Raw genomic sequence first — 24,654 nt, 5'->3', positions numbered from 1 at the left:
TTTTAATATATTTAGCACAGTGTTTGATATTTTTTACAAGCTGTATTTCACTGCTGACTCATGTAGAAGTCTTTATTCTAAAACTTGGGTAGTTTTCTGATAAACTCATTCATAACTCATAGTGCCTATCCCCCTCCTTTTGTTTCTATATTGTTTTTCTCCAATATTGCCAGCCCTCTGGAATGAATTTATCTTTATAAATTTACTTTTTTTCCATTTACCAAATTTTATTTTTGTCATATAATACTGCTAATTGCTAATTCAATAACAATTTAAAATTTGACTTTAGAGAAGTATCATTTGAGATTTTCCTCTAACTTCAACCATCCATATTCAAAGTATAATCCTATGCTGATAAAGATAAATGGAAAACTCTTTAGATATATTAATATAAATTTGTTAAAATTTGTAGAATTTACATAAAAACCGTGTGTGTATATTTCAAAATGAAAATGAGTCGATTCAACTCTCATTTGAGGAAATAACAACACTTCAGTTGAAACTCATTATGTTGTGGGTGCCTTGTAGAGTAGGATTATTCTCTAATTTATGTTTAATTTTCAGCACAATTATAGTGCTAGGAATCCATTCAAGCAACAATGATCTCATTAATTACTGCTATATCAATGCTTAGAACTGGAGACACCAAGATCATGAATAGTCCTTGTAATAGCTTATAGTTTATATTAAATGCGAAACAGTTATGTCTTAGCTCTGATTCTGTGTAAATAGAATTTGAGATAAGAGTCAAGTCCAGGTGATTTATTAGGGAAGAGCTTTTAAGAGAAACTACTAACGGAGTAAAAAAGCAAGACAGGAAAGAGAAGCATCCAGGTAAGCGTGCAATTTTAGGAGATTAACCTCAACCTGATTCTGCAGAGGAGCTCTGGAGTGTAAATTAAGCTTGAGAATATGTCCTAAGGGAAGCAAGGGAGCTGGGCTTTCATATCCATTATAATCATTAATTGGCTAAAAGCCATTGGGTGCAGAGGAAACCCCCAAATATTACAAAGACTGCCTCTGAGAGCAGAGTAGCTCCAAGCCTCAAGATCTTCTTCCAAGAGAAAGAAGATATCCTAGGGAAGTATGTACACAGAGCACAAAGGGACTCTGAAAGAATCAGGTGAAAACCAGTTATCTATGACAACATAGAAATAGCTAATTTATATAATGTGATGAGTACTCTCCAAGAGGGAATTGCAGGGTGCTAGGGCAAGAAAGAGGACAGGATGAAATAGGGCTTTATGAGAGTGGGAAGGCTTTCTAATAAAATGATTTCTGGAGGATCGGAGGGAATTGACTAGATAATGAGTGAAGGAAAAAAAGAGTACTTTCAGAAGCAGCCCAGTGTACAAAGTCACTTGGTCATGGAAGAACTGGAGCTGTAAAATGGGGAGAAAAAAAAAATTTCCTCCCTTTTAAGCCCATCATGAGATTAAAATCAGCTGATAAAGTAAAAAAAAAAAAAAAGGATTTTGTAAATTTTTGAAGAAGTAAAATCCTGTTACTGGTGGTTTGGAGTCTATGATTAATGTCTTGGTTATGCAACGAAAGAAGACCCTTCAACATGGCAATCTACTGTAACCCCCAATGTTGCGTATTCAGAAGCATTTACACTGAGATGTACCTTCTTCTGTCACCTTTGTTTTGAAATAATGCTAGCAGGCCCTATTGTCATTCTCCATATACATATAGGAAGCCTGACATTGTTAAAGATAAGTAGAGAATTTATTTAGTTTTTTTCACTGTTTATTTTCACAAGAAATGAGCAAAGTCTTCAGAGTTTAAGTTCAAAAGAAAAGCCACAGCCAAAACAAGGATGAGAAAAATTTTTAGTTTCCTTTGCGTTAAGATACATTCAGTGTTCAGAAATAGCCAGATCTTCATCTCACTTCACCTCATGATTTTCCTTTTGTTTCCAACGCATTTACCCTGATGCTTCTCTCTCCTTCACCATTCTGTTCTCTGCCTGGTGAGAAGCCCCTGGCTGATGTTCCACCCTCTTTTCTTTATTGTTTCCCTGAGCTTCTTACTTGAGCTACATGTACTCACAAATTCTTCCTTATCACACTGTGGACATATATCAGATAGTAACTCTAACTTGCAGAAATCTTTTAAACCTGTAGTAACTCTAACTTGTAGAAATCTTTTAAAGTGATAGTTACTCTAACTTGTAGAACTCTTTTAAAGCTCTAATTTATATTAGTAGTAGTAGTAAGCATATTAGTAACAGTAGTGGTGGTGATCTCTAATATTTTGGGCATATTAGAAAAATATCATGTTTTATGCATAGAGTATAGAAGTTTTCAGGTTAAAATTTCCTTGTTTTGTCAGGCAGTTTTCTTATAATACTATATTTAGAAGCAAGTGTGACATTCTGCTATATTTATGGTAGACTAATACAGTTTATTAAAAAATTAAACCTGTGTGATCTAGAGTCCTGTGCCACCCTAAATTCTATTTATTAAAAAATTCAAAGAGAACATATTTTCTCTGTGATTTTTCCCTGATATTAGTGCAGGGTAAGAGGAAAACCTTTATTTTCAAAACTGTATTTACTCATAATCATACCTTTATACTTTTGCAGGCTGTCATTCTGTAACTAGCTTTGTTTAGCTCCCAAAGGCTCTGGTGCAAATCATCCCAGTAATTCTAGCAGACCAGGTAGTGTTTATCTTTTTCTCTGATTTTCTTTGACTGATGAGGGACATTCTTTCAGAGTACAAACAGACAATGCTGGAACAAAGATCAGGTTTGTCTCTGCAGATTGACATGAGTATATAAAGTCTAACTTCTTGGCAACTGATACAAAATATCTTCAATTCACACATCTCCATTCACTAGACATTAATTAAAGGGTAGGACCTACAATTCTGAGCATTGTCAAGGGTAAGTCCTTATTGAGTTTGTAGCATCTAGGCAATATACTCTTTTGGATTCATCCAGGTCTATCTCTAGTTTGCACTTTAGGTTTTCAACATTTTGTTAAGTCAGTCAACATTGATTATATTTAAGGTTATGTAAAAGCAATGATGTTTCAGAAATAGCAGTATTTGCAAAAAGCAAAGTAGAAAATTCTCGGATGGGAGTTGTGTAACTCTTAAGTGTTACGATCTGCAACCTAGGAGTGTCTCCCAGTTGTTTCTTTAGATTGCAGAGAGAGTTACAATTTTAAAAAGTGTCTCTTCTTTCTTTTTCTTTTCAGGTTATTTTTATGGGAATTATTGTTTAATATTGTTGTGACAGGATTTAAGCACAATCGTGTTTAATAGTGCAGCACATCTGAATATTAGATACATTTTATTCCCACTGTGGGACTAGTGGTTGTCCCAAATAGCCCCTTTTCTCTTTTCCCAGAGCTACTGAGTCAAATTTTACTAAGAGGCTGGGAGGGAGATGCTATGCATGATAAACAATACATTTCCCAGCCTTTCCTGTAGCTAGGGGTGGGGCTAGACTCCATGAGGTGAACCAGTGTCCTGAGCATCATCTTAGAACCTTTTGTAAAAGACAGTTATTGCCCACTGTTTTGTCCTTTCCTCTTTCCTTCTGCTAGGAATGGAATGTGAAATCTAGATCTGTGGCCTCAATTTTAGACTTTGAGCTCAAACAGCACAGAGTACAGCAGTCACCTCCAAAGAGCCTGAGTCCCTGAGCAGAGCCTTTGAATGCGCACTGGTCTGCCTTATTCTTATTCCAGATTTTATATACACACATAATACATTGTGGAATATATCTTTTATCTCACATAAATAATTATTAAGTGGTCTGTCTTATAGCTGAATCTAATCCTCACCATTAAATCCACCAACCCCTCAAGTTTCACTCGTCCTATATTTTTATTTAATTGATCCTCTACCGCATTAATTGCTGGGACCCAAAGTTGAGTTACCCATAAAATCTTCCTATAGTACTTGTGTATTTTTTGTTCCCCCAGTGACATTCCACATACCTGGGACAGCTAGCCCATAAGGGTCTCCAGGAGAAGAAATTAAAAATAAAGATGAATTGGTTCTACTTGTGTTGCTTAACAAATAGCAATTCAGGGTAAAACCCAACAGCCTACATTAAAATAAAATGACTTAGTTGAGTGCTTATTTATTTATTTATTCATTCCTTAATATAGAATGTACTTAAGGTTTATATTTTCCTCTTTGTACTCCTTTCACTGTGTGCATAGATTAGATTTGAAATGGTTTGCTAGTCATTGACTTTTAGATATTTAGTAATTTTCCTTTTAATGGAAAATTAAAAAAAATATATGACTGCACCCACAGCAGGGACTGAAGCCGAGTCACAGCTCTGACCTACACCATAGCTGCACCAACGCTGGATCCTTTAACCCACTGCACTGGGCCAAGGATCAAATCTACACCTCCTCAGTGACCTGAGCCACATTAGTTGGATTCTTAACCCACTGAACCACAGTGCAAACCCCTAGCATTCTCTTATACTTTGTCTTACATCTTTGTCATATGTCGATTATTTATTTTTAACTGTATTCAGTCCATAGAACATGGCCTGTACTGTCTCTGCTTGTTTGCTTCTAACCACATGATCAATTTTTTTAAATGTTTGTAAATTTTTGTAACTGTTTAAATAAACACAAGAAAAAAAATCCATTATTTTATGGATGGAGGATTTTTTATATTTTACTAGTCATATATTCTTTACATTTACTAGTCATAAGATGTATTGGAAATTCCCACTGCACCTGCATGTTTCTCAAATGCTTTAGCTTCTACTTTTGTTTGTTTTATAATTGTAGCTGCATACCAATTAATAACTATATTTTTGCTATCAGTTATAACTTTAAACAAAATGATGACCTTCTTTCCCTATTGGTATTGTAAGTTACAAATTTCTTCTCATTAATTTAATCTTATTTTATATTCCCTTCTGATCATTTACATGTATCTGTTATCACATTGTCCATACTTTCTTTGGCTTACAATCTTTTATTGTCACCTTGTTTAATACACATCTTATATTATGTATATGTAACATATATAAAGAATATATATTTGATAAACAGAATTTAAACATCTTATTTTTAAATTCAGTTATGTCTATATAATATACAAATTATATATAAATAAAGCATAAATGCTTATATATAATTGTATATGTATATATATGTAAATTTGGTAAAGAGCATATCAACTTTTAAAATATTTATTTATTATATTTATTTATTTTTTGCCTATAAGGTCTGTTCCCGCAGCATATGGAAGTTACCATATGAACTGAACTGGAGCTGCAGCTGCCCAGCTACACCACAGCCACAGCAACGTGAAACTAATTTTTTATAAATCCAATCTAATAGACTCTTATAATAGGCAAATTCAGTCTATTAATATTTAGTCTATAATTGATACAGCTGTTCTCTCTTATTCCATGGTAATTATTTATTTAAAATCATGCATTTCTCTTTTTCCTTTCCTCTATTTTTCTCATGTTATCAGTTTCCTATCCTTTCTACTTTTCCCCGTTATTTCATTTTTTCCATTATTGGAATTGAGCATTCTTCTATTATTTTAAGCAGACTTTTATGATCTATTGTTATTTGTTAATAAAATATCTACTGTTTCTGACATAGAGACATGTTTCCCTCTTCCAGCGCTCCGTCAGTTGAAGGCTGCAGATAACTTACTTTTCTCCTTCCCTTTTGTCCCATGAGCCACTAAGAGTTTGTACCCTGCACCCACTCCAAATTCCTAGGATTTTCTATAATATTGAAATCTCTGTGTTCTATGTCCTTTTGGCTTTAATAAACCTTATTTAGTACTTAAATTGTATAAATTGTGTATTAAGCAGGCCAACCATAGTTAACCCTTAAATGCACATATTTTAATACTAATTGCTTACCACCATATGCTTTTCTATAGAACCTCCAAATGCAAGGCCTCAGAGCCAGTTTATTTGTTGGGTTGTTGGAATATTATTTCAAGTATGTTAGGTGGGGTTATTTGAACCCTCAGGTTACTAAATGTTTATAAATCGCTGTGTATTTTTCTTGGCTGTTGGATCCTGGAATATAGCCCCTCCTCCCATCTTTTACAATAAACACAAATGCTGTTCCGCTGTTTTTGAACTTTCAGTGTAGGAGATGAGAATCCTGAAAACAAGCTGACTTCCTGTATCAACCTAGGCTTATCAACTAAAATTAAATTTGGCCGTTAGTCGTAGAAACGCCACCAAGTATGACATTAGAATTTTATTTCTTTCTCATGTAGAAGCCCAGAGCTATGAATAGTGCAAGTTAGTAGTGCCTCTATGATGTCAGAGATTTAGATTCTTCTGTTTTATTGCTCCTCTGTGTTTGACTTTCATTTCCTAACAGCTATGGTCCAAGATGGGAGCCAGTGGAAATGTGCTGAAATGAGCAAAATGTGGAGTACAGTTTCCCTATAAAGACATTCCAGCTCAGAATACACTGGCAAAAACATAGCTGAATGGCTAGCAGGGAAGTATCTTTGTCTTGGGCAGCCTTGTGCCTGATGAATAATGTGGAGTTCAATTACTGTGGAAGAAGGAAAAATTAACATTAGGGAGTGAACAGGCTCTGACATATTTTAACATTTTGTTCCTTCTTCCTAGAACCCTTTACAGTTTTCTTTGTAGACTTTGAGGTCTCAACTTTTATTAGAGTATGTCTGGGGGTTCTTTTTTCATCAGTAAAAATCAGTATTAATTTTTAACTTTTTTTTTTCAGTGCTGCACCTGTGGCATATGGAAGTTCCCAGGCTAGGGGTCAAATTGGAGCTGTAACAGCTGGCCTATGCCACAGCCACAGCAATGCCAGATCTGAGCCATATCTGTGACTTGAAGCACAGCTCATGGCACCATCAGATACTTAACCCACTGAGTGAGGCCAGGGCTCAAACCCCATCCTCATAGATAGTAGTTTGGTTTGTAAACCGCTGAGCTGCATCAGGAACTCCAACTTTTAACATCTCGAAACTTGGATATCTTTAATATTCTATGTGAAATAAAAATGGAAAATTCCTATAAATCATTTCTGCTGCTTACTAAAGTGCAGTGGTTGTCTCAAGGTAAAAGGACTTGCATGGTTGAGTTTTGTGGTGAATCAGCTACTTTTTTTCATAGAATAATGTTTTTACTTAAAAGAATGAGTGTTATACCAATAGTAGTTATTCAGACTTGGGTATTTGGCAGATATTTTCTCAAAAATGACTAAAGCAAACCTCCCACCTGAAATAAAATGCCTTATCTTTATTACTAATGATAAATGTCATATTTTTAAGAGAAAAAATAGAATTTTAGAAGATCTGCCAGCATAAGCATGACAGCTTTCCAACACTTAAAGGGTCTTCTCTAAAGATTGATTATGGGACTAATATATGTGACTTTCATCATGTAATAACATAATCTCAACATCTGAAAGATCTTTATAACTCAGTGATTTTATATTTTCCTAGTGACTAATGTTTGGTGTTACAAAATTGTGTATAAGTAAAAGACCCATTAAAAATGCAAGATAGACCAATGGATTTTAGTTTAATAGAATGCCAAAAGGGCATTGATATGGTTTTCAGTTCTACTTTGCAAGCAAATATTAGGAGACTGACACTTGCAGAGTTTTAGTGTAGTATCAAAGAAGACTATCCACAATTATTTGAAAAGGCTCTTGAAATACTTTTCCATTTATAACCAGATATCAGCATGAGGCTTTTCTTCAAATATTTCAAACATTGCCACAGATTGCATGTAGAAGCTAATGTCATCATCCAGCCAGCTCTTTTGCTCTAGAGCAGATACCAAAGAGATTTGCAAAAATACAAAACAATTAATTTTACTAAATTATTTTTTGCTTTGAAAAGTAGAGTTTTCTGATTTAAAATGTTCCTCCTGTTATTATGTCATCAGTTTATTAATATGATTTAAAATGAGTCAATAGTACATAATTTAACATTGTCTCAGTTTCAATTTCTAATACAATGATTATGAATAGATATAATTTTTAAAAAAGCTATTTTGGGTCTTTGATAATATTTATAAAGTATAAAGGTGTTCCAAGACCAAATAGTTTGATAATTGCTAGTCTAAATCATAATTTTTTCTCTCACTCTGTTTCCCTGTCTCTCTCTCGCTTTCTGTCTCTCTCTCTCTCTCACTCACACACACACACACACACACACACACACACACACACACTCTTGCTCTCTTCCCCCCCATTCCTAGACAATTCTCAGCACTGTAATAATATTCTAGAACTAAATTATTGTCTTAATATAATATTTTTAACATCCAAAATTGCTAGATCACTTACATAAATCTTTTTATCCTGTTTACTCTTAATGTTCTGAAGTATTTTTTTGAAATATAACTGATTTACAATGTTGTGTTAGTTTCAGGTGTTCAGCAGTGATTCAGTTCTCTCTCTCTATATATATGTACTTGAATATATATGTGTGTATATATATATCCCTTATAGGTTATTACAAAATATTGAGTACAATTCTTTGTGCTGTATAGTAGGTCCTTTGTACTATACAGTAGGTCCTTATAGTAGGTTCTTGTTTTATATTCTATATAAAATATATAACTATTTTATATATAATAGTGTATATGTATATTAATCCCAAATTCCTAATTTTATTTTTAAATATAAATACTTATTTTCAAAAATCAGTTTTAGTACTATATTGCGATGGCCAAAGAAAGCTTGGTGTTTTAATTGGAATTGTATTTTATTTATATCTTGGGTTATATCTCAGAAACATTTGCTATTTTAGAGAGAATTAGCCTATCTCTGCACAAGAACAAAATATGTAATTTGCTTATTTTTTTGCTTACTTATTTAAATCTTCTTTATTTGGTTACTGATAGATTTTGAAATTTAAATTAAAACAGAACCCTAGATTTCTATATGGAAATAGCACTTATGAAACCACTGCTCTTGTTACACTATGTTTTTTTATGAGTATATAAATAATCAGCTATAAACTGCTTGAAATCCAGAATCATCCCATTTATTCTTGGGATGACTTTTTTTTGCACAACTTTCTGCACAAAGTGTTAAATAAATATTTGCTATTTGTTTTAATTAATGAATCAATATTTATTAAAATCTAGCATTTTCATTCATTATTAAGGGCAAACATTATTTATACTGATATTGTAATGATTTGGAAAACTTTTTAAAGATATTTAATGTCATTAGATCATAAAATTTAATTAACATTGTATGAAAATAGAATAAATAATGGCAGTGCTAAAGAATTTCAATTTTGATGACCCAGTCTTTAATTGCATTTTTCTATATTTATTCGTGTTTGACCAGAGAATTTTTATGAATAGTTTTTAATCTAAAAATAAAAAAAAAACAAACAAAAACATATTATTCAGTATGGACAAGGAGAGAAATAAAACCTAATTGTAGAACTTCCTATTTTGAATCACTTTACAGTACCATCATGTGGCTTTTGTTCAGGTTTTATAAGCTAAAATACACAGAATTTGAGTGTCAGTCTTTATTTCTAGTAAAAACTAAGTCTGTTGTACACAGCTGTGTTTGAAAGAATGGTATTGTTTATAATGGAATGTGTTAGATATTCAAAGTGCTTTGGCAGTTTAATACAAATGTTCTCTTTGGAAAAGTTTACACATTTTTTGAAAATAATTATTGATGTAGAGTGAATTCTAATTATCAAAACAGATAAGTCATTTGTTGGCTTTTTAAAACAAAGTCATAAAAAAACCAAAAAATACTTTTAAGACCTAGGTGTATAAAATTATACCTAATCTCAATAAGCCAAAATGGTAAAATACTGAAAGCATGTCCAAAAAGAAATTGAGAGTCTGCCTGTTTTGCCTGTTCTAAATAAATAAAAAGTGCCTATAGGGTTTGCAAAATATGAAAGAAAATTTTAAATGCTTAAAAAAAAGAGAAACAAATCCATATTTCTAATATATTACTTATATTTAACTCCCTTTGTAGTATATTTATATTGCCCTTCACCCTGATTAAACTGATGAACTTGATGCAATTGAAGTAGAATTATACACACTACACAGTGATGACATTACATTTAAAATTGGATAATTCAATTGTGTGTATAAACTTAATTTTTGGAGCAGTTCTGAAAGCAAACTCTTTAATGAGTAATTGCTGTTTAATTTTTCAGTGAGGAAACCAACCTAAAGTAACAATCTTTGTTGATACTTGCTCAGATCAGGTGGACCAAAACAGCAGGAAGTGCCTCTGACAGATTCCAAGACTCAAGTGTCTTCAACGAGACTTTGAGGATTACAAATATTCAACGACACCAAGGAGGCCGATATTACTGTAAAGCAGAGAATGGCTTGGGGTCCCCAGCGATAAAGTCAATCAGAGTGGATGTGTACTGTAAGTAAATTTCCAAAAACTATAATTAAGTCTACTGAGACCAACCTATTTTTTGTTGTTACATCTATTGAGAAAAATTACAGTTTATTCCAAAAAATGGGGTTCTATTTAGTTGAGAATGAAAAATGTGTAAGAGAATGATAGCTCATTTAACATATTTCCTGAAGAATTTCCATTAGAAAAATTTTGTAATGGTAGATACTTATTCTAGAACATTTAAGTACCAATTTAATAAGACAATAAGTATCATTGAAAATCCTACCAATAACTGTTAGTATTGAATGTATAGACTTTGTATCTTTATATATACACACATACACGCACACACACACATATAAATGAATATTTTATTTAAAGAAAGGATCATGCTGTATATATTGTTACTAGTTTTGTTAACTTTGCCTATGTTTATTTTCAGCTATTCTTGCTTTTTAAAGTACATATCATGTGAGAAAAGCTATTTGAATTTGCTTGTGAAAGGCCAAAATCTCTGTGTAGAGTCTCTTTTTGATCCAGTTCTGTTGAAAGAAATCAGTACCTAGGGCAATGCTATGCCACCTGGAAAGTGTTTGTTGATTTATTTTTGTTGTTGGTCTCATTTTTCTACTTTTTGCCATTAGCAAATATATTTAAAGTCTTCCTAGTCTCCTTACTTTCTTTCCTACCAAGACAAATTAGGGGTCTACATTCAGTTTGGTCTTTTACACAGGAATCATCACTCCATTGTCATTTTACAGGAACTCTCATTTTATTTAACTCTCTACTGTGGAAATAAAAGCATTTAATTTTATTTATTTATATTTTAATGATTCAGACATAAGTAACAAGTGTTTTTCTACCTGTATTTCTACTCATCTTTCATTCTTTCCTTTTTTCTTTTTCAGAGCAAGTGTTGCATTAGGAAAGTGATTGGAATTATATGTGATCTATTTATCCAGATCCTATGTTGCATCTCATTTTATTATTTGGGTGATTGAGATTTGTGATTCAACATCAGGTGTTTGCACTACTGCTAGAAAGGATGAGAGAGGAGCTCATGTTGGCATTCTCTCTAATATTTCCTGTTCCTTAGTCATCCCCTGACATAACTCGAACACCTGTGTCCCACGTGCTTCTCTCACCCTGTACTTATGGGTCTCCAGGTTGGCCTTACCCACCCGTACGATTCCCAACAGTATAGCCTCTGGGCAACCTCCCCAAATTAAATATTTTCAGTAACATATACTTAAGAAATACTATTTTTAGTCTTTTTGTTTATATATTATTTAAATGACACTAAACTTAATTTAAATGGATTAAATGCTTCTATTAACTTTTTAAAGTATGCACCTATGATTTTTTTGTTTTAACTTTTGTCATGAAGTTTTAAAATGTGTAGCTTCAGCACCATAGACACAATTATAAAATTTAAAAAGTTCTGAAGATTAAATGAGTATGTTTTGTTTTATTGGTAACTTTTTTTTTCAATAAGAGCTGTTTTGAACTAGTTTGGAGGCAACATCTAACCTAAAATGACTTGAAATCAAAAGTGGAAATGACTTTCTGGTCTTTATTTACCCTACTTTGTCTCAATAATCATATATTTTGCTCTGGAAAGAATGTGTTTGACTATACAGTGTTGCCACAAAACCTTCTGGGTATGTTATATAATGCTTAGTATATGTACTGTATTATCTTCCTAAAATCTGAGCTATTTGATTAATATTCTCCTAAGGTTTTGAATGAGAAATTGTGACTTACATTGCCACTCCATTAACTTTGATAATAATAATAAAGTTGTATTGCTGGGTTAAAAATCTAATACAAAGAGGGAAATTACATTTTAAAGACTTAAAAATAGTCTTCTGTTCTTATGACAAAGCCTTTTCAGTACTGTTCTGCATTATACGCACTATTTTCTACTTATTCATATCCCTTGCTGTCCTGACTCAGTTGTGCCTCAGTATCTTAGTTCATATTGTGCACTTGAGTGGAACTGACTGAAGAACTGGCTCCAATTTTCCTAAGCCCTGCTAGTCCTTTAAGGCCTTTGTCACCTTCCAAGCATCCAGGCTTGAACAAAGTAGCTCCATTCCTTTCTTCTTTGACCTCCTTTAGGATTTTTCCTACACAACTTGAACTTGACAAACAGCTCCTTCTGTGTTAAGTGAAATGTCTCTGTGATGCATACTATAATAAAGTGCTACTTTCAGCATGTTTTTGGTGGCAAGGATTTATTAGAAACGTGCTTAAAATTATATTATTTGAGAGAATAACACATATTAAATTATAAACTCAAGTTCCCGTCATGGCTCAGTGCTCAGCGAACCCAACTAGGATCTCTGAATATGTATGTTCCATCCCTCAGTGGGTGGGCCTCACTCATTGCTGTGAGCTGTGGTGTAGGTTGAGCTGTGGTGTAGGTTGCAGAGGTGGCTAGGATCCTGAGTTGCTGTGGCTGTGGTGTAGGCCAGTGGCTACAGTTCCGATTGGACCCCTAGCCTGGGAACCTCCATATGCTGTGAGTGCGCCCTAAAAGACAAACACTAATACACTAAATGAATAAATGTGACAACCCGCTAATATAAATTTTCCTGGGAATGCCTTACTTTTAGCTCCAGAGAAGATCCTTCTTATGGGGATCTAGACGTATGTTTTAAGTAGTTATTCCTATTTTGAAAGTTCAAATAAATAAATTACATAGTAAATTTTCAAATATGTTTTAACTGATAAGAACACTTTACAGTAGAGACAATTAGGTCTTTTGGGGATGCCATGGGTTCCAATTATAATCTTAATTGAAAAACCCAGTTATTAGGCTCAAGTTTTCTCTACATCAATCTTTATATTTTAAAACCTGTATTTTCATTGTCAATAAGAACAAGCCAAGACCAGCTCAGCAGGATGAGGCTAAAGAACGGGTGCTGTGAAACTTAAGGAAAAAAGTTGACATAAAACAAGACACAGAGACATTTATCTTAAGTAAAGGTGGGAACTGGGGGACTCAAGATCTCAGAGACCAAGAGCCCCACCTCAAGAAACCACAATGGTTTTATTGTGCTCTTGAGGATTAGTCAAGTGAGGAGGGGGCTATCGGTGGAGGATATAGGGTTTTTTTTATTATTTTAAAAGTCACATAGCTGGTAGGTGGTTAAGCTTTTATTCTGACCTTTAGGCATTTAACAATCATTAGCATTTGAGTTAGCTATCTATGCACAGCTTTTCAGAGAATCCTCACTGTGCTTCTGCAAATGCAAAAGGCATGCCCATTTGCTGAAACCAGCTGCCTAGGTTTGCACCTTGGTTCTCTTTGCTAAAGCATATTCTGCTAACAACTGCTCATAAACCACTTGGCCACGAGGTTCCTCTTTCTCTTATTCTTTAGAGGACTTACCATGCTTGTGCAAATGATATGCCAATCCGCACAGGTCCCTGATGCCTAGACCAACGCATTAGGTCTTCATTCAGCTGACCATATGAATAACTTACGCCTTTAGGTCTTTGTGCTTAAGCTTAAATCATTCACCAGTACTGTGACTGTTTTCAAACAGGAAGATGGGGTAAAGTAAAGCAGGACAAGATGGAGTTTTCAGCAAAGAGGCTAAGAAAATATTGTAGAGGGAGTTCCCATCGTGGCACAGTGGTTAACGAATCCGACCAGGAACCATGAGGTTGCGGGTTCGGTCCCTGCCCTTGCTCAGTGGGTTAACGATCCGGCGTTGCCATGAGCTGTGGTGTAGGTTGCAGACGCGACTCGGATCTTGCGTTGCTGTGGCTGTGGCATAGGCCAGTGGCTACAGCTCCGATTGGACCCCTAGCCTGGGAACCTCCATATGCCACGGGAGCGGCCCAAAGAAATAGCAAAAAGACCAAAAAAAAAATTGCCTTTCTAAAAAAAAAAGAAATATTGTAGAAACATGTCTTGCAACAGGAACATAATTAGCATATTAGAACTGAGTTAAAACTTCTCAACCTTGATGTTTAAAATTGGATTAAAGTTTTAGGATTCATTTGTTACTTGGATTTTGAACTGGTTGATTGAATAGATATTCACTTTTATAAACCATAAACAAATGAGCAACTTTATTTCGGATACCTTTGCCTTAAATATTTTTGAAAATGGTAAAACAATAGGATTCATTTTTTTTAAAGTTTGAAGCCATGGTTTTAGAATCAACTGCACTGTTGGTTTATATTTCTTTTCTAAACTGGTTTATCGATGTTGGTAGAACTTGGAACAGAGAATGGGTGTAGAATACAAAATAATCTGCAGATAAGGATTATATTTGCAACATAAGCTAAGGCAGACTATGGCTTAAATTTAACAAAAATTCTAACAAACGATACTAGAATTTAGCCTTGAATCCCTTGTGATAAGTTTTTTTTAAAATGCATTCTCCCCAAAGTATTAATTTTATAGTCATCACTAGTTCTGGAGACTTCATAATAGTGAAAATGTATATCTCTAATTAAACTCCATATTCTGATCATAAGTTTCCAGACTTTAGAGCTAATAAACCCCTATAACAAAATGTAATGTTAACTCCTCACTATCTTGATGAGGAAATTTATTATCTGAAGAGGAACCTGCTATAATACTGATTGATATAAAATGAGGTGATTTTTATTAGATAGATATTTTGAAATATTTGTGGCACTATATTAATATTTTGATCAACTTGGGAAGATTTATTAATTTGAATTAGCAGTTTCTTCCCACATAATTTTCTAAGATTTCTTATAGTAGAAAAATTGGACCATGTAGGTTTTATAAAGCAAATGTATTTTTTTCACTATTTCAGTCAAGAATATGGTTTGCTCTGTGTTACTATTTTGAGAAGATATAATTATGTTTAACAGTTTATTATGACCTATCGCTTTGTTTCTTAAGAGTTTTAAAATCATTTCAAGATGCTTTATGAAGTATATTTCTTAGAAAAGTATAAACAAGCAGATTTTATAACCATATAACTTTTTTTTTGTAAAATCTGACTTAGTCATTTATACAAATATTTCTGATCAAAAGCTAAGCAACCACAATTCTTTTGCTAGGAAATAGCTTCTAAGGGTCTCAACACGAGCAACTATGCATATATATATATATATATATTTTTTTTTTTTTTTGTCTTTTTGCCATTTTTTCTTGGGCTGCTCCCACGGCATATGGAGGTTCCCAGGCTAGGGGTCGAATGGGAACTGTAGCCACCAGCCTATGCCAGAGCCACAGCAACGCGGGATCAGAGCCGCGTCTGTGACCTACACCACCGGTCACAACAATGCCGGATCCTTAACCCACTGAGCAAGGGCAGAGACCGAACCCGCAACCTCATGGTTCCTAGTTGGATTCGTGAACGACTGAGCCACAACGGGAACTCCCAAACAACTATATTTTTAAAAGAAACATGTAGAATTAATTCTATTTAAACCCGCTATTTTTTGACATATTCATTTTTCATGCCTTCTTCCTGAAACTATGCTAAAGCAATAATAAGTAAATAAAGCAAAACACTTATCAGTAAAGGTAGATGAGTAGGAGAGGAGATGACATAAAAACAATTTTGAAGGAAAGAATCAGATCAGGGAATGGCCACTGCTTAGTATCCTGAGGAAAGCTAGAATCAAAGCTGTCAGTATGGAGGACAGTTTTAGGCATACTTATGTTATAGAATTCTTGAAATGCCCAGGAATTGGAGACACTACTTAGCCGTTGGATTGTAATTTAGTTTAATAAACAGAATTGGTTGAATGTCTATAAAAGGAGAGTTACATACCCAGATATCCTTCCACATTTCACACAATTCAATACCTAACTACATCCCTTTTCCAATCAACTTTCTAGTCAGATCCCTATAGAAGATTAGATATTTATTTTTTTCTGAGATGCTGAACTAGAGAAATTTTGGACTAAAAAAATGTGGAATTAGGAGTTCCTGCCATGGCTCAGCAGAAACAAATCTGACCAGTATCCATGAGGATGCAGGTTCTATCCCTGGCCTCACTCAGTAGGGTAAGGATCTGGGTGTTGCCGTGAGCTGCAGCATAGGTTGCAGATGTAGCTTGGATCTGGCATTGCTATGGCTGTGGCATAGGCCAGTGGCTACAGCTCTGTTTGGACCCCTAGCCTGGGAACTTCCATATGCCACAGTGTGGCCCTTAAAAGAAAAGAAAAAGAAAAAAAAATGTGGAATCATCAAAAACTAAAGGCAACATATTCTTACATCAAGATTTTTAAGTGAAAATTTACATACTTATCACAATCCTTTCTCACACTTGGTTCTAGGAATGCCTTTCTGGCAGAATATTGGAGAATTCATATGTAGGAAAGTTGATAAGCCATGGAGAAAAGTCTACAAATCCTGACAAGAGGGTCCTTGGTTAAATAGTTCAGCTGATACACTCACAGTGAAGTCTACTGTTGATCAGCAGAGCTACCATGTGAATCTTACATGTGAGTGTACCAGATAACCAAACATTTGAGACAATCTTCTAAAAAATAAAATAGAGAAACCAAGAAAAAGAAATTGAGAAAAGAATTCATGAGGCAAGGATACTCATGGAGCTAAACCACAAAATAAAACACAATTATTGATATCTGTAAATAGTATTCTTAGGAAAAAAGGGAAATTTTGCATTCATATAATAATAACAGGAAAATAGAAACAAGGAATTTTCAGAAACATTAATGAAGACTCAGGATATTAAAAATAACTTGTATTTAAGTATGTTTCACCAAAACTCATTTAAAAAGTAGGAAATTTGGAGTTCCTGTTGTGGCTCAGCAGAAATGAACCTGACTAGCATCCATAAGGATGCAGGTTTGATCCCCTACCCTGCTCAGTGGGTGAAGGATCCTGAATTGCCATGAGCTGTGGTATGGGTCACAAATGTGGCTTGATTCTGGCTTTGCTATGGCTGCGGTGTAGTCCGGCAGTTATATCTCTGATTTGATCCCTAGCCTGGGAACCTCCATATGCCACAAGTGTGGCCCTAAAAAGACAAACAATAATAATAATAAATAAAACTGAATGTAGGAGATTGTATATAGAAGAATACAGAAGAGAATCTTAGGTTAACAATGAAGTGAAAAACTATGATAACAGCTCTGTATTGGAACTCTAGAGCAACCAAGACAGACTGAGGCTGGAAGAAGGAGATTCCCTAAAAGACGTCTGCAGAAGAGTGATACATCTGGTGTGTTATCTGATGTTTTAGAGAAGGATTTTAACTCCTCATAGAAAGCTTATTAATATGGTAATGATGGATGCACACACGATTGAGGCAACAAAATGTGTTATTAACAACACAAAAAAACCATTGTATGAAATGAAATGTAATTGAAATATATTACAAGGTTCAACTGTGAAGACATACTTGCATAGTCACTGATAACAATAGCAATTGCGAGTTCTCTTGTGGCGAAGCAAGTTAAGGATCCAGCTTTGTCACTGCCGTGGCTTGGGCTGCTGCTGTGGTGTGGATTTGATCCCTGGCGCAGGAACTTTCACATGCCATAGGCACGGTCCCCCAAAAATAAATTTTAAAAAATAGCAGTTAACTTACAGTAAGTATGATGTAAATATAAGGAATATGGGGGGATGGGAAGAATTAGTATGAGAGAGCTAAAGGCTTCTCTTATAAAGCAAAGAAATCAGTAAAACAATGAAAATGAAAAAAAAACTTGTAAATTGCAGCTCAACATTTAGATATATGAAGATAAAACCAAGAATGGTTAAGAAATTCATTAGAAAAAGTTGCCTCTCAGTACTGGAAATACTTGAGTTTGTGTTTTGTATAATTATTTGGCTTTCTAAACTATGCGCATGGATAGTTTGATAAAATTTAGTTCATAAAAACACAGATTTGAAGACTTTTGCCTTGGAGGTCCTCGTTATTAAGTTCCTAGAAGTAAAAACTAATCTTATTCCAAGTTTTGTCAGAAGATTACTATGAATTCTGTTTATTTATTTATTTTGTCTTTTGTCCTTCTTAGGGCTGCACCCGCAGCATATGGAGGCCCAGGCTAGGGGTCTAATCAGAGCTGTAGCCAACAGCCTACGCCAGAGCCACGGCAAAGCCAGATCCAAGCTGCATCCGCAAACTACACCACAGCTTATGGCAATGCCAGATCCTTAACCCACTGAGCAAGGCCAGAAATCGAACCCGCAACCTCATGGTTCCTAGTCGGATTCGTTTCCTCTGTGCCACAATGGGAACTCCTTAATTCTATTTATATTTACACTTTTCTTTAATTCTTAAGAATTGATGTGCTTTCATATTTGACACCAAATAAAATTTACTAAAAAGATAAAAGTATAGGCAATTGCATAGGGAATGTTGGTGCCACATCCTAACCAATTTCCCCCATCAAACCTGATAGAGTACAACTCTTCCACTACCATTTGTTTACTTGTGACTTAGGATGAAACACTTAAAAAGTAAGTTTTAACCCCTATTCATGCATTAAATATTTGAGAGGCTATCCAAAATACACTTCCAATAAATTTTGTAACCCAAAAAAGAATTTATTATGTAATTTGTACCTTCACTGAGTTTAAAATACTTAAAGAGACAGAATGAAGTATATAATTTATTTAAATATGACACAAATATTAAGCAAGAAGATCAATAGCATAAATGATGCCACACAATATAAATTATTTGTCAAATGGCACAGAAAATCTAGTTTTCTCTTATTAAAGAAATAGGATTTATGTTGTAGTTTGGAGGAGATATTTGATATGCAATTCTGGTGTCTTTTGACAGTTTTTGGTCCTGGACTCTTTTTCAATGATTTTTGTGTAGCATATAGCCTTAGATATTAGAGTCATTGTCTGCCTCCAGGGCAGAAGACAGATTTACTTCCTGACCAGGATGATAAAGGTAACATCTCCCTCAAGGGCAAAGATTAAGCAGATTTGCTAGCATGACCTTTTAAGTTTCCTAAACTCTGGATTCCATAGCTGTGTCACAGACTATGTACAGCCTTCACCTGGACTACTCCTACATCGCTTGTGTGGAAATTGAGGGAGGAAAACCTATGAAAACATGAAGTTCATACCTCCATCTGAGACTTGAATAATAAAGTCCTTTGTCTCTGACCCAGTAGTCTCCTGTCTTCTGTCAGCTTCCATGAAACTGTGGCCAAGCTAACTTTTTAGCTAGTCAATAGGGAAAATATCCAGCCCTTCAGAATTCTTAACACAGTAGATTTAAATAAGAGGAAAAGCCAAAGGTATTCCATTATCAGTGATCAGTTTGATTAAATATGAAGAAGAAAATTCCAAAAAAATGGAATTCCCTGGTGGCCTAGTGGGTTAAGGATGATCCAGCATCGTCACAGCTATATTTCTGGTTGCTGCTGTGGTGTGGGAACTGGTCTATCCCTGGTCTTGGAACTGGCGCATGCTGTGGGTGCAGCCAAAAAAAAATTCAAGACACAGAAGAGAGATTACATGAACTGTATTTGGGGGAATAATGACTAAAATGGTGGATTTAGAGGAAGAATAAAAGCTTAATTTGAAAGATAGACTGCCATATTATGTTTAAATTTTACTGCTAATGTTTTCAGACCATATGAATGATTATTTGCTATGCATGTAAGATAAATTATAATTTTAGGACTTTAGAATTACAGATGAGTGTCAGCATCCTTCCAACATTAATACTTCTTCATTTACCCTCAATAAGAAGCAGTGGCCACTCATCAGGAACCCCGATACCTGTCTTTGGAGGACCAGAGTATATTCTCTGTTAAAAAAAAATGTAGGTTCACAGAATTTTATAGTTCTCCTACTGAAATATATTTGTTACCTTGAGATTCTTGAGGGCATTTAAACCTTTTTAAAAATTTTTTTTTGAGGACGTGTTTCCGTAATTCTTTCACTTATTCTCAGCCATGACTGTATTGCTCACAGGGTAATACAGGTCGTGAATTTTAAAGGTTAGGGTTTGATTAAAACTTATTTTTAATTCAAAAAGAAATTAGATTCAGAGGCATTAACTTAATAAGTTTTCTTGTGTGCAGACACTGTTCGCACACAAGACATATCTTTGCCAATATCCATTTAAGCATTTTGTAAGCCTTCTTATTTCCACTTTAATTTCACTTAGGTAAATTGTTGCATTTCATTATATTCAGAACAAGTACTGATTTTTCTCCTTGTCTGTTAAATTTATTACATTTCCACCCGCAAAATTAGTGGGAGATTAGGATGACATGTTATCAGTTTATTCTTCAAATACAATTTACCTGTGTTGGAAAGAATTGTAATCTTCTCAGTTAAAAATTATTGACAGTGAGTTTTTTGTTTATTTTTATTAGACCCATTGACATGGCTTCTGAACAACAAAGTTTAGAAAAAACCTGGAATGACTAATGACTAATAGAAAGACTGGTAGTAAGACAAGCCCTGGAAGAAAACTAATACCTTAAGTCAATCTCATTAAACATAATTTTCTCACCACCATCCCTCCTCACAAAACATCAGCTTTGGGGTTGGAAGGTCTTAATGATGTTTGATGTGGTAATTACAATGATTATTAAAAATGTGTTGCTGTCATGGTAATTACCCTGTTAATAAATTTCAAGACAAAATTTTGCCATTTTGTGTATGCTGCAGATGAATGCTCACTTATCAGTTATTTACTTGTAGGACATATGACCAATCCAATTCCCAAATATTATTAAAATTACTTATAACTTAGTAACACCAAAAAACCCTTCAGTGAAAACTGCAGTGAGACTCATACCAAGTCGAAGAACATAACAATATCATGCTAAGAATGCTTCAGTTCTTATAATCTTAGATATGACCAGGTAGATGAAGATGTATATTACATTTTTAGACCCACCTAATTTCTTCTTCTCAGTCTTACATAAGGTATACTTAGCTTCTTTATTTTCAACTAACAAGCTTTTACTATTTTTGTAAGTGCTTATTCAAGTTCTTGTGCAACATTTTTTTGGTAGATATTTTAGAAATTGCATTGTCTTTCCTAGGACTTTTAGAATGTGAACATATATCTACTATCTTTCATGTGGCCATTTGGAATATTTAAACAAAGGCATTCTGACTTCCTGCAATTTTTTACCAGTTCATTATTTTCACTTTATTGTTCTTTGTATGAGGCATTTACCAAACATTTTACCTTCTTGTGGACTCTCCTACTTTGCTTAAGTTTGTTGGTGTTTACCCCCAAAATAGTAAAGATGTTACTAAAGATGATTCATAGGTTTTCTGTAGATATCAGCTGATCCACATAGTCTAAATTGGAAGTGTATACTTATAATCAAGAAATTTGTGTTCTTACTGATAGAATTATTTACTTGAGCTTCTTAAAAAATTAAAGCAGTAATATTTTACTGTGTTGAATTTAGCTTGCAGTAGAACTTTTTTTTAAAAACATATTTGAAAATTGACATTCTGTTAACATTTTTTGTGCAATTGATAAATTGTAAACCTAATGGCAGAATCTTATATTCACTTAATTTCAGCTTATTTTAATCCACGCATAAATATTTTAATATTTTAAAATATGTTTGCTGTATAATTATATTTTCTATTTATTTCAGTTTTTATAATTTTCTATTTTGTTTAAAATATTACTCGTTTCCCATATTTAATTTAATTCATTGCTAAAAATACATCCTAGGGGCAAGACCAACATCAAACCACTTTAATACACTGTATCAGAAACACACCTCCAAATTTTAGGTTATTAATCATTATGATCTATAGTAGATTCTTTCTAGATATTTACTAAACCAATGTTAATTTCCTTAAAACACCGGTTCATCTGGTGGGGTCATGAGACTAATTTTTGCCGGTGGAATATGTGAGGAAGTGATATGGGCCATAGTTAGGTGGAGTGTCTAAAACATCTCACATAAATTCTTCATTCAGTGTCTTGATTTATCTATTTCTGCATATAGAGGCTCCTGTAAAGTGTCTGAGGACCTAGTGGTCTTTAGAGCCACACAATGGAAAGATTTTTGAATATTAGAGTCACTATTTGAAAGGAAAGCTATCCAGGAGACCTTCATGGGAGGAAGATTTTTTTGTTGTTGTTTTCTAAGCCACTGAGGTTTTAGAGATACTCGTTAAACTTATCCTAATCACTGTTTCTTTGCTGTTGTTGTTTTTGCTGTTCATCTTCAATCTATTTTCTATTTCTATAGTGTATTTATGAAGTTAAAGAGTAACTTCAAAAATGTATTGTCATTTTGTTCTTTTTAGCACATTTTAAGAGTTAGAAGTAGATACATGTTAATAAAAACAACCTCATGAAAGAAATGCATTTATTGATTATGCTTACTAAATGGATAAAGTAGGAACATTACCAATTTCTGAGATTCCAGTTTTGCTATCCCTTCCCCCGGTGTAGGAAATATTCCTAGTCTAAGACTTGTCCCCTTTGAAACTCTATGTTAATGTCTTCTGAACTTAAACATTTTCTAGTTTATGATTTTTTTCCCCATCCCTTCATGAAACAAGAAATGTAGGACTGTATTTCAATGGACGAATATAATACCAGTATGACAACTTCACTCTATGACTGATTCTTAGTTTTTATAATGTCTCACTCAAATTCTATTCATCAGAAGAGAATCTGATTTTAATTGTCTAAAGTTGCAGGAAGTGAAGCATGAAGAATTAGTTGTTCATAGTACAACTGAAAAATTAGCAGACCAGTTTTGTAAATTGAGTCAGTCCAATATTCCATTTTGACTTATAATATGTTTTATACAAAAATATTTTTTATTGTTATTTCCCCAATAAAATTTTTTTTCCCCACTGTACGTCATGGGGACCCAGTTACACGACTGGATTAGGAAGATGTGGAATGGGATACTACTCATAAAAAGTATTTTTTTCATAAAAAAGAATGAAATAATGCCATTTGCAGCAACATGGATAGAACTAGAAACTCTCATACTGAGTGAAGATTTAATTTAATTTTTAAAGCTAAATATTAGTATGTTTTTTTTTTTTTTAAAGAAGGTTAGTTCCTATAAAGAAACTGAAATCCAATTTCCATTTTCACTCTAACCTCATGATTAATCACAAAGATATTCAGAAAGAGTTCCCTCATGTGGAAAAAATGTAGAATGTTAAAAAAAAACTCAAGATGTACCAAAAATATAGAATTTTCCTAATTAACTATTGCTGTAGAGAGTGCTGATACCCTTCTGCTATCTGATATCTTCTTCTCATTCTTTATTTTTGTGTACACTGGAGTAACTTCCAAATGTATGTACCTGAAATTCTTTTCCTAGAGATTTTCTTTGGTTTCCGGAGTCCACTCTGTCCATATTTTCATCAGGCAGAAGTTCTGAGAAGTTACTACCTATCCCCATATCTTTCAGAAAATTATTTTTTCTTCAGAAAATTATTAATGGAAGTTGTTATATAAATACCCCAGCTACCATGGGCCTCGAATGGGATGATTCAGAGAAGCTCTTTCCCTATCTCCCAGAGTTCCTCTCAAATTAAATTCTAATTCCTCACAATTGTCAGTAGTTTAAAGTACGTTCTTTATATGTCTTTTTTCCCTACACCTTGCCAATACCTTACTGGTGTTTCTGGGAACATTTTCCAAACACTTTTTGCCCTCGAGTTTTTGTCATAGGGTTTGCTTCTGGGGAAACTCAAAAAGACACATGTTAATAAAGGGAAATATGTTCACCTTAGTATGATGATACATTATTCTAGAATGGTAATAGTTTGATTTTAGCTGTAAGAGCAAGCTATATATTTTGTATTTTCATAACCTTTATCAAATCTATTATTTTTTGTCTATTTAGGACTGCACCCTCAGCATATGGAGGTTCCCAGGCTAGAGGTTGAATCAGACCTATAGCCTCTGGCCTACACCACAGTCACAGCAACATCAGATCTGAGCTGTGTCTGTGACCTACACCACAGCTCAGCGCAATGCTGGATCGTTAACCACTGAGCAAGGCTGGGGATTGAACCTGCGTGTCCTCATGGATGCTAGTCAGATTCGTTTCTGCTGAGCCATGATGGGAACTCCCTCAAAGTTATTTTGTACATAATATTAAAATACTGATTAGCACATATTTTTACTAACCTAATTTGCAATATAATATGTATATAATCACAAGGCATCTTTTTAATAGTAATTTCTAGATTTTGTCCAACATCAATTTTAAGGTATATTTTTAAATTCATCTCTAAAGAAGGAGACTTGAATTAATTTTATATTCTATTCTATTGATGAGTTTAATTTACAGTTGTCAAATTTAGTGAAACTGATTCTGAATTATGTCCAGAGTCTTTAGA

The 24,654-nt window shown here is 33.9% G+C and overlaps 1 protein-coding gene across 1 annotated transcript in view; it reads left to right on the top strand.

Annotated features, from left to right (window-relative positions):
* MDGA2 (MAM domain containing glycosylphosphatidylinositol anchor 2) overlaps window positions 1-24,654 on the top strand; it is an 826,502-nt gene that overhangs the window by 415,544 nt on the left and 386,304 nt on the right. Inside the window, exon 3 of the mRNA XM_047767260.1 lies at window positions 10,198-10,372. Within this exon, the coding sequence (XP_047623216.1) occupies window positions 10,198-10,372 (175 nt within the window). The remainder of the gene's footprint in view (window positions 1-10,197; window positions 10,373-24,654) is intronic.

Source organism: Phacochoerus africanus, chromosome 2, assembly GCF_016906955.1.
Source record: "Phacochoerus africanus isolate WHEZ1 chromosome 2, ROS_Pafr_v1, whole genome shotgun sequence".
In the NCBI taxonomy this organism is placed as follows: Eukaryota; Metazoa; Chordata; class Mammalia; order Artiodactyla; family Suidae; genus Phacochoerus; species Phacochoerus africanus.
Note: the sequence above shows the minus strand (reverse complement) of the source record. Positions and strands in the feature narration are given on the sequence as shown.